The 14,581-nt window shown below is 35.8% G+C and overlaps 1 protein-coding gene across 2 annotated transcripts in view; it reads left to right on the top strand.

Moving 5' to 3' along the window:
* SREK1 (splicing regulatory glutamic acid and lysine rich protein 1) overlaps positions 1 to 13,212 on the top strand; it is a 33,576-nt gene extending 20,364 nt beyond the window's left edge. For both annotated transcript variants that reach the window (XM_054002723.1, XM_054002725.1), the window contains 5 exons: positions 1,215 to 1,334; positions 3,583 to 4,080; positions 9,125 to 9,220; positions 9,691 to 9,826; positions 10,891 to 13,212. In XM_054002723.1, coding sequence (XP_053858698.1) covers positions 1,215 to 1,334; positions 3,583 to 4,080; positions 9,125 to 9,220; positions 9,691 to 9,826; positions 10,891 to 11,043 — 1,003 coding nt within the window. In that variant the 3' untranslated portion in view covers positions 11,044 to 13,212. The remainder of the gene's footprint in view (positions 1 to 1,214; positions 1,335 to 3,582; positions 4,081 to 9,124; positions 9,221 to 9,690; positions 9,827 to 10,890) is intronic.
* Positions 13,213 to 14,581: the final 1,369 nt, after the last annotated feature.

Raw genomic sequence — 14,581 nt, 5'->3', positions numbered from 1 at the left:
GCAGACAAAGCTCTGCCCCCAGGGGCTACACCCAAAGTGGACAGCGGGTCACGGGTTTTCACACTTCTGTAAGTTTGGTTCCTTTGCATACTGGGGGTTAATCTTCCAATTACAGTTTCAGGTAATGAAGTCATTTACCCCAAGTTTATTCTCCCCCTAACTCACTTTTGTTTACATTTCTTGGGGCTGAGAAAGTAAGGTGTACTTGATTCCCAGGCCTGGAAAGGAATTGTTTTGACTGATCAAAATGGGAGATCAGTAGCTAACACTCTATATGGAGTTATACACTAAAAAATTGCAGGATTACAAATGTATGAAAAATATAACAGCTAAAATCCTGTTGCATCATTCAACTGTGTGCCTTGAGCTGTGGAAGGTAGGTGCAGTTGTTACTTTTTGTACTTCAAAGTTCTTTAGGTTTTATTCAGTAATATTTATGATCTTTCTGTCTATGGTAAGTTAAACCTTGTGGTGCCTTGGGAAGCAAAGTATCCAGTGATGTGGTTTTTTGAAACTTAACATGCAAATTCAACTTTTTATTTTTGTTTCCCTGGGGAAAAAGATCTTCCAGAAATTAACGAGTATTTTGGAAAAAAAATTTAAAGTGCTATTCATCAAACCTGCATAAGAGCATAAGACTTTTTTTTTTTTTTTTTTTTAATCAGAGTATCTACACTTTAATTACAACTGAAATCTATGCTAACAGATCTTTTTATCTGGAAAGGTAACTTGACTTTATGAATTTAAATTATAAGAATGGAGAACAGAGCAAAAAGAGATTGTTGCAGCCAAAGTCCTCTTTCTTTGAGGACTGAGATTTCAGTAAGTGCTTGGGCCAGGAATGGAAATAAAATGTAATTAATTATTTTTACAATCTGCTAGAAATTGCCAATCAGATTTTGTGCAGTGTCATTTCGTAAAGACACCTGTTGTAAATTACAGTAACTTCTATTTTCCAGATTCATGGAAATTATGATGAAACACTGGTATAATTTAAATGGTTTCAAAGTAGAGCATGTTACACATGGTGAAGCATAAAGTATCCGTGTTTGCAAAAACATTTACAGATGGTATGTTATCAAGGTGTCATTCTTGAAGGTGTCAGATAATACTTTGTGGTGATACAACACACGTATACTGTCGTTTTATTGGTTGACTTCATTTGTATGAAGTTTCCATATTAAAATATTTTTCTTCTGGCATTCTTCATTTAGAAGTAGATCTGGCAACAGATCTCTCTCAAGACACAAGGACAGACGCAGATCCCGAAGTCCTCTGAAAAAACGGTCTAGATCTACGGAAAGACGGAAATCAAGAAGTCGCTCTCGTTCTCGGTGAGTTCTGTTCCACAAAATGGTACTGTTAGCTCAGAATACAGTTTTTGAAAAAAAAAATTAATAAAGCTTTTATGTTTCCATAAAGGGTGGAGTCTCATCTGTGGGACAAAAAGACAAAGTAAATTTTAATACTGAGTATAGTAGTTTTGGCTAGGATAGAGTTAACTATCTTTCTTGTAGCCTGTAGGGTGCCTCCAGGGGTTAAATGATCGTGATGAGGCACTTAAACTTTCATAGCTTGGATGTTAGTATAAATGTAGATGAGACTGACTGAAAAGAGTAATTTTATCAGACTACAACCAATAGCTAAGGAATATCCTCTGTAGCTTGTGAACCTGCTAAAAATGGATAGTGCTTGTTTGATGTGTATCTTTTGAGAAGGTTGAATTCAGACTGACCTTTATCCTGTATTGTGAGAATATGTGTAAAGTTCTTGTGCATAACCGTTTATTTTCATCTTTGACTTTTCTTGTTTGTCAAACAACAGGAACAAATGCATGTGTCAGTTGTATGGCATATATGTGTTTCAGGATGTAATTAATATGTATATTTTATCTAGTTTATTAGTTTTTATGTCTGATCATCTAACTACTAAACTGTAGCATTTTAACAAGATCATAGCATAATTTTTTTAGGGATGAAGTAGTGAATAAGCTCAAACCAAAAGTGCCTGTGAAAATAGCTTCATGAATAGAAGTCTTGGTATGTTCTTAGTTTCATTTCTGTAATTCCCCTGATTTATTTGAGGGGAGATCTGTACTTAGGTTGTGCGGCTGCCTCTTGTTCTATGAGACAAGTTTTGTGGGAAAGATTGCTGCAGATCTGTGAACCTATGTGGGAACAAAACTAGGCTGCATAGCTGGCTGGGTTTTATTGGTGGATCCTTTTGATTGTTTCTGTTTTCTGGAGCTTCTTGAGACATCTGCTCACTGGAAGGGGAGAGCCCAATGAAATCTCTGATAAATTAACTAGACATTTCTTGGGAGGCTGTAAGGCTGGTATTGTGGGGACTGTGCACTCTTTCATCTTCATAATGTTACATTCCATCTGAGACTCTAATGAAGTACTTGACAGAACCTGATGGGAGTCAAAGTTGTCAGGCTGTAGAGGATACAACAGTCTGCTGTTTATTTGCAGTTGAGAAGGAGAAGCCAAACACTTCTTCAATTTGAGGAAAGTTTGAGTGCTTAGGACCTTTCATATGTGAAGGAGTCTCTTTTAGAATATGTAAAAATCTAGAATAGATACCAATAGATACCAGGTAACTTCTGCCAGTCTGGTGGTTCTTGACACAATAAGGCCTGCTAATCAATTTTTCCTCTACCTCTTTCTCCTGTTTCTCTCTCTGAACAATTGTTCTTTCATTATGTGTCTCTGTACTAGAGGGACAAGATGGAGTCTTGCATTTTCAAATAGTACTATACTAAAATGTAATTCTCCAGCCAAAGCTGTTTCCTAATTAGTTTTTGTTTGACTTGATAACTTGAACATCAGATGGAATTTTCCTCACTGCTCTTTTTATGAACATGTATCATATTTGCTGTCCCAAAGAAGCTATTTTCCTTTCTTCTGTTTTTACTGCATTAGCATTTTTCAGTAATTCTCAAATTCCTACTGACATTATGGATGGTTGAATTGTTTTGATTAAGTTTTGATCTTATATTTGCCTTTTAAGGGAATCCGGTGACATTTTCTCCATGTTGTCTTTTTTTTTCTATGTATTAAGTGTTGTTGGATTGCCAAGCAGTTCAAGGATATTTGTGTGAGAAAAAACTGTAGAATATAAAGACTTCTGTCAGTCAGCTGTCAGTATTCATTTGGCAATGATTAATCTGAAGGCCATTTTATTTGGATACATTTTAGTAAAGAGTAGATTTACAGATTGTAGAGTTTGTCTCTCCTGACAAAGTATAGAAAATTTATGTACGTATAATTACATAACTGTGAGGTGAAAAGACACATTCTTTCCAAACATAGTAGCATCACTTGGAAGATAGTGGTTTGATTTGGTTTTGGCCTCCCCTTCTCCAGTTGGGTTTCCAAATTCTTCCTAGCTGTACATAGCTGTGTATTTCCTAGCTATATGTAGCTTTTCCTTATTATGAACAGGGGTGAAAAATTAAAATATTGAAGAATTACTATTTTTTAACAGATTCATTATCTTGATGTATATTAAAAAGTTAGTTGTAATTTTAATTGGAAAGTTCAAAGATGAATTAATGGGTTTGTGTTTGGCTTTTCACAGGGACAAGAAAAGAGACAAAGAAAAGATCAAGGAAAAAGAAAAGGCCAAAGAAAAAGAGAAAGACAGAGACCGAGACAAGGAGAAGGATAGGGATCGAGACAAAGACAGGGAAAGAGAGCGAGATAAAGAGAGAAATAGGGAGAAGGACAAGGAGAGAGATAAAGAGCGAAGCAAAGATAGAGAGAGAGCCCGAGACAAAGACAGGGACAAGGATAAAGATAAGGAAAAGGAAAAAGATAAAGATAAGGAAAAAGACAAGGAAGAGGTAGATCAGAACAAAGAAAAAGAAGATACTGAGAAGGACAGAGAGAAGATTAAGGACAAGGAGGGAGATAAGGACAAAGGAGGGGACAAAGAAAAGGACAGAGATAAGGAAAAAGATGGGGATAAGGAGAAGGAGCGAGAAAAAGAGAGAGATGATAAAAAGAAGAAAGATAAGAGATCCCGAACACCCCCAAGAAGCTATAGCTCTTCAAGAAGATCTCGTAGCTCCAGCAGGTTTGTTTAGCATTTATCATGCTTTTTTTTTTTTTTTGACTTGTTAGTTCAGCGAGGCACCATCCTAATTTTTATGTATTGATGCCACCATAGCTCTTTCTAAATAAATTTGTATTATTTCTTTGTAGATTTTCCTTTAAAGTAACATCTATTATAAAAAGCTCTATATTATGCCTGATGTACCAGAGTTTCTTGTTGGGCTGCTGGTGGTTGACTTTCACATAACCATATTGTATGAACCTTGAGCGCAATAATGAGATTATTCTTGTGCCAGTTGTGTATGTTACAGACAGCCAAAAGTTCTGACCAACATCACAGACATTATCTTTGCCCTGATGAAAGTCTGAGTAACTGTTACATAGTTCTTTCATTATTTACATACTGCAGCATTTTGGTCTGTAGATCTTGCAAACGGTTGTTTTCTAATACTTGTTTCTCTTTGGCTGGATGACTGAACTGCAGGAAGCAAGCATGTAGGTTGGCTGGCTAGCCTTTCACGAGGTAAATGTATCTCAATTGGAAGAGACAGATGTATTGTTTATATGACGCCCAGGTGTAAGTTAAAAGTATAACATTCCTTAACACTACTGACAGTAAGCAGGAAAACAAAGGTAATGTGGCTGTTGGTTTTGGCTCTGAGGGAAGCTTAACTGGCAGGAAGTCTGGATAAATTCATTACAGCAGAAAGAGGCTGTGAGATGATAAACAATCTCTGTAAGCAAGCTCAGGCATATTCTAAAAGCATTGTATCTAAGTTAAGTTTAGAAGCATTGGTGGATAAGGTCCTTTTTGTTACATCAGGAATTAGGGACTTCAGTAGTATTGTATCAGATTTAAACACCAAATTATATCTGTAACCTTGAGATAATGAAATGCTGAATGAGTTGGACAGGTTCTACCTATTGTAATAGTTTCACGCAGACCTTCTCTAGTCCTCAAAATTCATCAGTTCAGGGTTCATAGAAGGCAAAAAAGGGTGTAATAGTTTCTGAACACTGTGTTTGTGTTACGAGGTTTATGGGCAAAATATTGTTTCTTCATTAAGCATATGCAGCTTCCTATTTAAATGTCTGGAAGACTCACATAGAGATACTTCTGTCAGCTTTGAAACCATTTTTTTTCAGTCCATAGGCCTCAGAGTTTTGAATTGGATAAGTGCATAAAAATATGTAAGGGTTTCGCAATATGTATCTTACATAGGAGCCTTGGTGGAAAGCCAGGCTCCTAGTGCCAAATAGCAAGTGTAGTTAAATGGATGTTAACAAAAAACTCATATTCTAGTTTGCAATAATTTTGCTCCCCCTTAGGAATCTTACTAGTTAAGAAATCGCTATGGGAAGGCTCCAATGTCATGTACTTGAGCATGGAATTCTTGTGAAAATTAGTGCATTTCTTCTAGTGCAGTCAAAGTCCAAAGGGTACTTTGGTATAATACAGGTATTGTTAATCAAGGGTAGTGTTCTTTTGAAGCTGGAAGATAAGAAAATACACTTTTTATTATGCATTTCCAATTTTTTTCAGATATAACTATCCTTAGAGCATCAGTGCAGAGGCCAATACCTGTGAATGTTGTTATCAGAGGCTTAGACAGTGGGACAGAGTGCATCCTCTGTAGCTTTGCAAACAGCAGAGAAGCAGCTGGGGGGGGAGGCTGATCTGCCATTAGAGAAACCTTAGCAGATGGGAGAAATGGGCTGATAGTCATCTCATGGACTTGAACAAAGAGAAAGGACACATCCTACACCCAGCCAGAAATAATGCCATTGCACCAGTATAGCATGGGGACTTGCTGGCTGCCATGTCCTTGCAGCCAAGGAAGGCAGCAATGTTGTTAGTAGGTCAAGAAAGGTAATTCTTTCCCTCTTCTGGTGAGGACACATTTAGGATCCTGTTCTGGGCTTCGCATTACAAGAGGTGTGCAGATGTACTGGAGCGAGTCCAGTGAAGGACCACGAAGCTGATAAAGGACTTGGAACTTCCTTCATACAAGGGAATACTGAGGAATCTGGGATTGTTTAGCTTGGAAAAGAGAAGGCTGAGGAGCATCTTACCAATATGTATGAATATCTGATAAGAGCTTGAAGAAGACAGAGCCAGCGGAGGCCTGTGACAATTAAGAGGTGACAGGCACATATTGACCTATGGGAAATAAAGGGTTTTTTTTCCTAGTGTTGAAGTTGTGGTTTTGCTTGGCAGACTGGAACCAGTTACTTCAAGGGATTGTCTCTTCCAGCCAAAAATCTGACTGGGTATGGCCCTGAATAACATACTATGATTGACCCTCTTGTAAGGTGGGGAAGGGATAGGTTGGACTAAGTGATCTTCAGAGGGTTCTTCCAATCTCAGTAATGTCATTTACTTTTTATACTGAGTAGGTTAGGTTACGTTAGGGGTCTTTCTTTGGTGATGGACATTGCATAGTTGAGATGGTTGCAGACTTTTCCAGTGAAGATCATTCAACAGATGGAAATTTCAATTGCCTGAATTTCAGTACAGTAGTTGACTGCTGATCATGTAAAATGTGAAATATAAGTATAAACATAAAATATTGGGCAAATAGTCATCTTTTTGGAGAAGAAGTGAAGGTGGAATAAGACATACAGGACCTTCTAAGAACTAAATGGCAGCTGACCTTGCTTTGCTGACTTGCTTTGCTCACAGGTACTGGAAATAAGATGGTTGTGATTCCTAGCTGAAAGAAGAGACAGACCAGGGGAAGTGAAATCGGTTGGAAAAGGAGCTATCTTACAGGCTAGCAGAGCCAGTAGATGGCATACAGAATGTTATTTCCCTGTATAATTAAGAGACATAAGATCACTATCAAAGCATTCAGAACTTGTTTTTCTTAAATTTTGCTGTTAATATTGTGTAAGACATTTAATGAAATGGGTGCACAAAAATCTTCTAATGTACAAGTGTAATAGAGATGAGAAGAGATGCAGTGAAACGCAGTTATATTTCTTCAACTTGAAATAAGAAAAGCAGAAACTGAAAATAAAATTTAATGAATAAGCAGTTTCTAGTGTCAACACAATTGCTGAAGCACTTGATTTGCAGGTACATAATACTGGAAAGCAGAACTAAGTGAGAATGTATTCAGTGTAGCCAAAGTGACAGCACTGAGAGAGAGTGATCAATTTCCAGTATCCTTAATTAAATAAAGGTGATGATCAATGTGGAGATGTTCAAAATGCATGTTAAGTAGTGAACAGCTGATGAGTGATTGGTATTTACTACACAATTTTGAGGCTATTTTGTATTTTTAGTTTATCAAAGATAAATCAAAAGCTTGCTGAACTAAATACTTTAGAAATCTTGTCCTGTGCAGCTTCAGGAGGTCACTGTATTGGTTTTGATTGAAAGAGAGTTAAATTTCTTACTAGCAGCTGGTACAGTGCTGGAGTTTTTCTTGTTTTCCTGCTTATTTCCCTCCCCTGGTGGGTTGGGGCTATGGAAGTTGATGGGCAAAGGGGGCAAAAGAAGGCAGGGAATAAGCAAATGCCACTTGGGACTTAGTTGTCATCTGAGGTTAAACCATGACAGGTTTTTTTTGACTTTTTTTCCCTCACCAGTCCCTCCCTTGCTCATCCTTGTCATGCTCTGCCAGGCTCTGTTTTGAGAGTTCAGGAAAGAACACATTAGTAATTAAAACAAAATAATTATAGTAACAGTAGTAATTGTAATGGAAAGGACAGAGAGGGATAAAGCCCAAGAGAAACAAATGATGCACTACATAATCACTCACCTCTCTGACTTTTGGCCAGTTGGGTCAGTTCTCCTGGTCATCCTCCCTTGCAGTGTCTTGTGTACCTGTTTGCTGGTAGGGCATGGGAAACAAATGTCCTTTGTTTTAGGATAAGTAACAACTAAAACATCAGTGTATTATCAACATCATTCTCATTCTGAATCCAAAATACAGCACCGTTCTCATTGCTAGAAAGAAAATTATCAGGACAGTCACAGTAGATGGTATATTGAGTATCACTATGGATTGGTACTCTGATAGGTCAGAGTATGAATCCATATAGTGATACTGGCTACAATTTAAATATCCTTTTGTTACTTATCTAATAAGTGTTGATTTCTTGGCTTTTCTATATATTGAAGATTTAAATAGTCACAAATTGCAAAAGCTGTTTTGTAAAAAAAAAAATTTAGCTCATCTGCTGTATCTAGAAGTAAGTTTTAAACGTCCCTCTTTTTCTTCAGTTGTTCTTCCAGTATGCTTTTCCTGCTTTACAAAGAGTTGATAGGAAAAAAGTAATCTTATTTTGATAGGTGGCTTCTGCATTTATGTTAAATGAAGTTGTACTGACTCAGTTTTTGCTTTAATTTATATAGTATAAATGACCAGTTATTTCATGTTTTGTTATATTCAAGATCAGACTCCATAATGACAACTTCAGGAAATTCCATTTAGCTATGTATAACAGTTGCTTTGTAAAACACTTCAAGCTCTTACATGTGTTACAGAATGATGACATTCTGTTTGCTAAGCAAGGACCACTAGAGAAACAATAGATTTTATTTATTGTGACTTTGACTACAGCTTGGGCTTCATTTTGCACTCTTTTCTTCTAAACGAACTAATTCTAGCTCATACATTTAGGAATTAAATTTCAGTCAGGTTAAACTGAAGTTGCAGTGATCTTCAGGTTGTAAAGTTATGAAATTCATATTGCTCAAGTTATACCTTTTGTCTTAATATGGCTTTTCATTCAATTGAGTTATTTTCCTGACTGAAGAAACTCAGCTGATACAGTATTACTGACTTCAGTGTGTTTTCATTGTTATCAAGCATATAAAGATTGTAAAAAAATTTTTGAAAGGGCATATTTTTTTTCTTGCATTGGCCTTGCCTTTACCACTAAACTGAAGCATACAAATTTTTTTTTTTTTAGTTTGTACAGTTCATATTTTGTTGGTAATATAGACTGTTAAATTCAGTGAATATGTTTAGATCATTAAAAGAGCTTTCTCTTTTTATATCCTTTGAGTTTATTATTTTTGGATTTTGATGATAATGAATTACTTGGTCCCGTAGAGAAAGGCGTAAAAGGAAGAGCAGAAGTCCCTCCAAATCTCCTAAAACATCAAAAACAGCAAAAAGAAAGTCTTCACGAACTCCTTCTCCAAGAAGGTCAGTTTGATGTAAGCACAGAAGTTAATTATCAGTAAAGAAGGAAGAATTTATAGTACTTTCACTGTTTACTGCCTTTGCGCTAGTGATTTCAGATGATTTCAGTTGTCAGTATGATTCAGTTTTAATTTAAAACTAACTCAGAACTTTAACCAATTTGAGCTGCGGTGTTCTTTCAATGACATAGTTTCAAATCAACCAGCATTGCAAATTGCTTCAAATCAATAAAATCCCTTCATCTGATACAGATTAAATTGTTTTTTTCTTTGCTAATACAGTATGTGGTGGTCGTGTGAACTGTTTAGCTCTCTTCAACCAAAAAAATGCCATTGTCTTTGCAAAAGGATTTTTGGTTAAATTTTGGCATGTTTTTTGAAAACCCATGCTGGGTGTTTAGTTTGCAGTCAAATGGTTTGAAGTTTGTTGTAGTTGGATCAAATTCTAATTTGAATTAAAAATTTCTTAAACAGAAACAAGAAAGAAAAAAAAAGAGAAAGAGATACAAATAATGAAAGAAGAGAAAGAGAACGCTCCACTTCAAAGAAAAAAAGTAGTAAAGAAAAAGAGGGAAAGGAGAAATCTGACAAAAGCACCACTACTTTGAAGGTAAGTTTGTGTGACCAAGTGATCAGCAGAATGAAGAGGTAGTGAAGCCATTACTGAAATTCTCTGTCTACTTTTTCTTTGTTTTACTCCTTCTATTTCTCCTGTTCTTACCGAATTAGTGCTGCTTGAGTTCAGTATTTGCTAGTTGGGGTTAGTAGGCCAGTTTAAGTCTAGATATTTGATCTTCAGCTGACCTATTGGAGTTTGTGTGCTTAGGTTACAGAAACACCTTGTTTCTCTTTCGTGTTGGTGCCCTATGTTAGGTCTTGCCTGGCTTCCTACTTTTAGGAGCAGGCAGACTATTGACTAACAAGCAGTATTCAGGGGTGGCTTGACTGTGAAACTGAAAAGATTACTTTTAAAATAAACTCTCACTATGCAGTTCAAACTCTCATTTAATTGGTCCTGGTCTGTATATTGGATTCTGTAAGAGTAAAGTGGAGGAGTTGTGAAAGAGTGGTATAGGATTTTCCCCTGCAAAATAGAAAGTGCTGCAATTAAGAAAAGAAATATCTTCAAATTGTTTAATCTTAGAATTTGAATAGCCGCACACCTTTAAAGAGTAGTTAGTTCTGCTCAGAATTACTCAGCTGGTAAAAAACAGCTGGTTTAGGTGACTGTTCAAATGCTTGAGGAAGTATCTTACTCAAGAACTCTAAAAATGCATCAGATACCTGACAAAAAATGAGAAAAAATTTAGTCCTGTTCTATTTTAAAAATTGTTAGTGAAATCTTAATTTCTGGAGCTGCTTCTCATACGTTCCATGGTGCTGCTTGTTCTATAACTTTATATATGAGTTTATTTTAGTTCATAAAGACAGATCATTCTATGGCATAATTTCTTGGGTGAGGAGTTGTTGTGAGTGCTGAACTTCAGCCAACTGAAAAGCATATTTTAAAAAAAGATGGAGGGGCAAAGAAGCTCACACCTCTATTCTAAAATTTGCAGACACAAGATACACATGTAAAACTTGAAACAATAAAATTACTGAGAGTTGGTTGGAAGTCATAGCCTGTAATGCTAAGAATATTATTTTGTTGTCAAATACTTTTATCTTTGGTAGGACAAAGATAACAATAAAGAAGATCAGAATTCAGAAACTGACAAGGAAGTAGACAATAGAGATACACAAAGGACAGATGAAGTCAAGCTACAACAGAATGGGAATTGTCAACCAAATGAGGAAAATCTCTCAATTAAAATGGAAGAGGTTTAAAGCAAAGAATGGACTTCTAATTCAAGTAAGGAATGAAATCCAAAGCATTTTGTTTCCCAGAATGAGGAAGAAAATGTCAAAGCAATCAACCTGAATGTGTTGATAGTACTAGTAGCTCCTCCAGTTCATGTGATAGCTTTGTTGTCTTCTTGCTGTAAAGCAAGAGAGCACAGACCAGTAGTTAATACCATGAAAAGGTAGATGCCATCAGAACTATTCATCTCTGAAAATCCATGCATTTCCATGATGGCTGTACTTGTAAAATGATTTATGTTAAGTTTTGCTATAAGCTGTTACAAATAACTAGAAACTGAAAGATGTAAACCTGTACTTCCCAAAAAAGCTGAAGATATGCATTGAAGGTTGTTTAAAATACTGCTTGTTGATGACTTCTGGATTGTTCTACCCTGTAGGTTAAAAAAATCCACAAAAACTTTAATGTGTGCTGTTTGATGTGCTTGAAAATGGTGCATAAATATACACACTTTCTTTCCTTGTAAATGACAACTGTGGGGAAAGGGGGTTTTAGCATAAACATGTTTTTACTGTTCTACTGTTCTTATGTTAAATAGATTAGTATGTTTTTCATTTGCTCACTGCTTGAGATTCTTAGGATTTATTATTTAAAATAATTTCTTACTAATATCCTTGAAATTAATATTTCTTATAAAGTATTTGAACAATGCATGCGCTTCTTCTGTTCCTAAAAGGAACATTGCCATGTTATAGATATTAGGTTAGCTTACAGGGCTATTTTGGGGTTGTTTTGTTTTGTTGTTTTCTTTGTCCAAAGAGAAGTGAGCACATCTGTATGATGATACCATAACTTACAGCTTTGTTTTGCAATGTACTGCAGTGTGTCTGTTCAGCTGAGAATAGTACAGGTGCCATTAAGAAAATAAATTTTTCCTTTTTGTTAAAAAAATATGGGAGCACAAGCAGAAGCTTTAGTGCCTTCTTAAAATGTGGTATTTTCTAGAAATGTATACGTGCTGTTACACATTTTTAGCTAAATCTTATATGATCTCTCTTGCTACTTTGCCACCACCATACTGTAGACAAAAATGCAAGTGACTTGCCAGAATGGTTGTTTGATTCATTTGTTAAAATAGTGAAGCTCCATTTTACTTTTATTTTTTATTCTTAGAAGAGATTTATAAATAAGAGAAAAGATGTAATTTAGGGACCACCACTGTACAAAAGTAGTAGCTGAATACAAAGTGTGCTCTCATCACCTGCATCAAAGAAAGCCCTTAAGACATTTAATATACATTTGGATGGCCTTAATTGTTACCTCTCTGTTATTTTCTCTGATACCTGTTTGGTGATATAAAAGGAATGGCATGCAGAGAAATAGGGGATAAATAATTTGAGGAAGAAAGTTCTAATTTATGCAGGGCTTACATAGTAGAGATTCTTTTATCGTTTTTTGTAGAGAAAGCATGCAAGAAGAGAATGACAAAACAGGTGGTTTTGTCATGGCAGAACATGGCTTTTGTTCTTTGAAGTAATTTAATCGGTTATATGAGATTTCTGATAAGTTACGCTTTTAAGACATAATTATAGCTAAAATCGTGTAGATTATTTTTACTACAACTTAATGCAATCAAATTATTAATTGCCTTACCTCATGGGAAGTGTTATTTCTTTCAGTTAAAATAAAAAACTAAGTGTATTGCCTGTTTGCTTTCTACTTGTTTTACTTTAGCTCCACATAGTTAGTTTTTTCAGTGGAAGGGAAGCATATTACAGGGAATGAAAACTTTGCCGTACTCCTAAGGTAATGAAATCAAATTTGATTGTGAAGCTGCTTAATCACTCCTCATTTTCTGTAAGGTTTAATGTTCTTGCCACTGTGTACATTTAAGACAACAGAAAATGCTTTACCATGTAAAGTATAGAACAGCCATTTTTGTGATCTTTTAGCCACATGCTGTTGGCTGGTAAACAGCTAATTCTGATAAAAGAATAAAAAATCTGTATGCTTACAGGAAGACTGAAAGATTCTGTTTTGAAACAACAGCTGTCTTATTTATGATGTGTAAGTAGCATAGAGCAAAGAGATTGTTTGTATACTTGTTATCTTTGGTACCATTTCACTAATAAAGTAAGTATTTTAGAGGGATGTTTCTACTGGTACATACTTATTAAAGGAGTATTTTTAGACCATCTGGGTTTACTCATAGAGCATCTTTTATTTTAAATGTGGATATTAGTGAAAACATGTATGTATTATTTATGTTTTCTTTGAAAAGCTGAATTTCTCTGTTGGGAAGAACTAGTATTCTTTCAGTGTATCATGTTTTGGCTGGTATTAGTTTGGTTTCTTGAGTTTTATTATCTTGAAATAGCATAGTTCTATGATGTATCAGTTATAAAATATGTGAAGGATTGTGTATACTTAGCTGAGAAATGTGCCTTTGGAAGTTAATAGTTATGGGTGGCAGCCATAACTTACTAGCTAGCTTATCACCTGTGTGAGGCTATATGCAGCACATTGTTATACTGTATATTAATTATGGTTCCCCTACAAAAAGTGTCTTGGGGTTTTTGTTCAGTTGATTTTATTGGTTGGTTTTTTGTTAAGGAAAAAAACCCAACCAAAGCAACCAGCCACCAAACACACATTTCTTCCCCTCCTCATGTCATATTTTCTTGCAAATGCTGTATTTTCTGGTTTTGTTTTGTAAATACTGTACAGGTATGTGAGGTAGTTATGATCTGTCCATCTCACCAAGTGTTCCTAAAAAGCCACCCCGGAGAACTATTAGTCTAGAAAATGCTTATCTCTGCAGAGGGTAGCTCACTTACAAACTGGTTACATAGCATAGTAATGAAGTTCCAGCCTGCTCCTACAGGACTGAGTGCATCATCCACTGGAAGTGTCCATCTTCATGGGAAGTCCATTGACCTTCATCATTAACAAGCTTGTGTGATGAGATGCTGTGTCAGATTATCTGGTCTTGCACTTTGTAAATGGGATTAACTTGGGTAGAGGTTTTGAGAAATGTGGTTCATGGTAGCTGTATTGTTTTACATGTAGTTTCATCCGAATCAGCCCTTACTTGAAATGTAAATTGCTGAGAAGAGTAATTACACATTGCCATTTTGCTAAGATCACATAAAGCACATAAGCATAAGTATCCATTAGTGCCCATAGCAGTTTCCCAAGAGGGTTCTGGATTGCATTCTGAAAAGAGAAGGTAGCAAAAGATAATTTGGCGGATCAAAGAGGATGTCAAGCTCAAAACAGACGTGGCTGTGGCTTAGATGATTTCATCAAAGTCAATGGATTTACACAGGTGTGAGGCATGGAATTTTGTTTGCAAACTCCAGTAGTAGTATGGTATGTAAAGAATTCTTACGTGTTGAAATTGGGGATTAGGGATTATAAAAGCACTTGGTTAGAAACCAGAAATATATGAAGAATACTTGGGAAATGGATGAGATGTGGGTTTTGACTATTAGGTAATCACTTGCTAATTTTTTTTATGGCAGTTTTAGATTGCCATAGATAGATAGATTCAGTTACATCTGA

This window comes from Vidua macroura, chromosome Z (genome assembly GCF_024509145.1).
Source record: "Vidua macroura isolate BioBank_ID:100142 chromosome Z, ASM2450914v1, whole genome shotgun sequence".
NCBI lineage: Eukaryota > Metazoa > Chordata > Aves > Passeriformes > Viduidae > Vidua > Vidua macroura.
The sequence above is the reverse complement of the archived record's forward strand: the minus strand, read 5'-3'. Positions and strand labels throughout refer to the sequence as shown.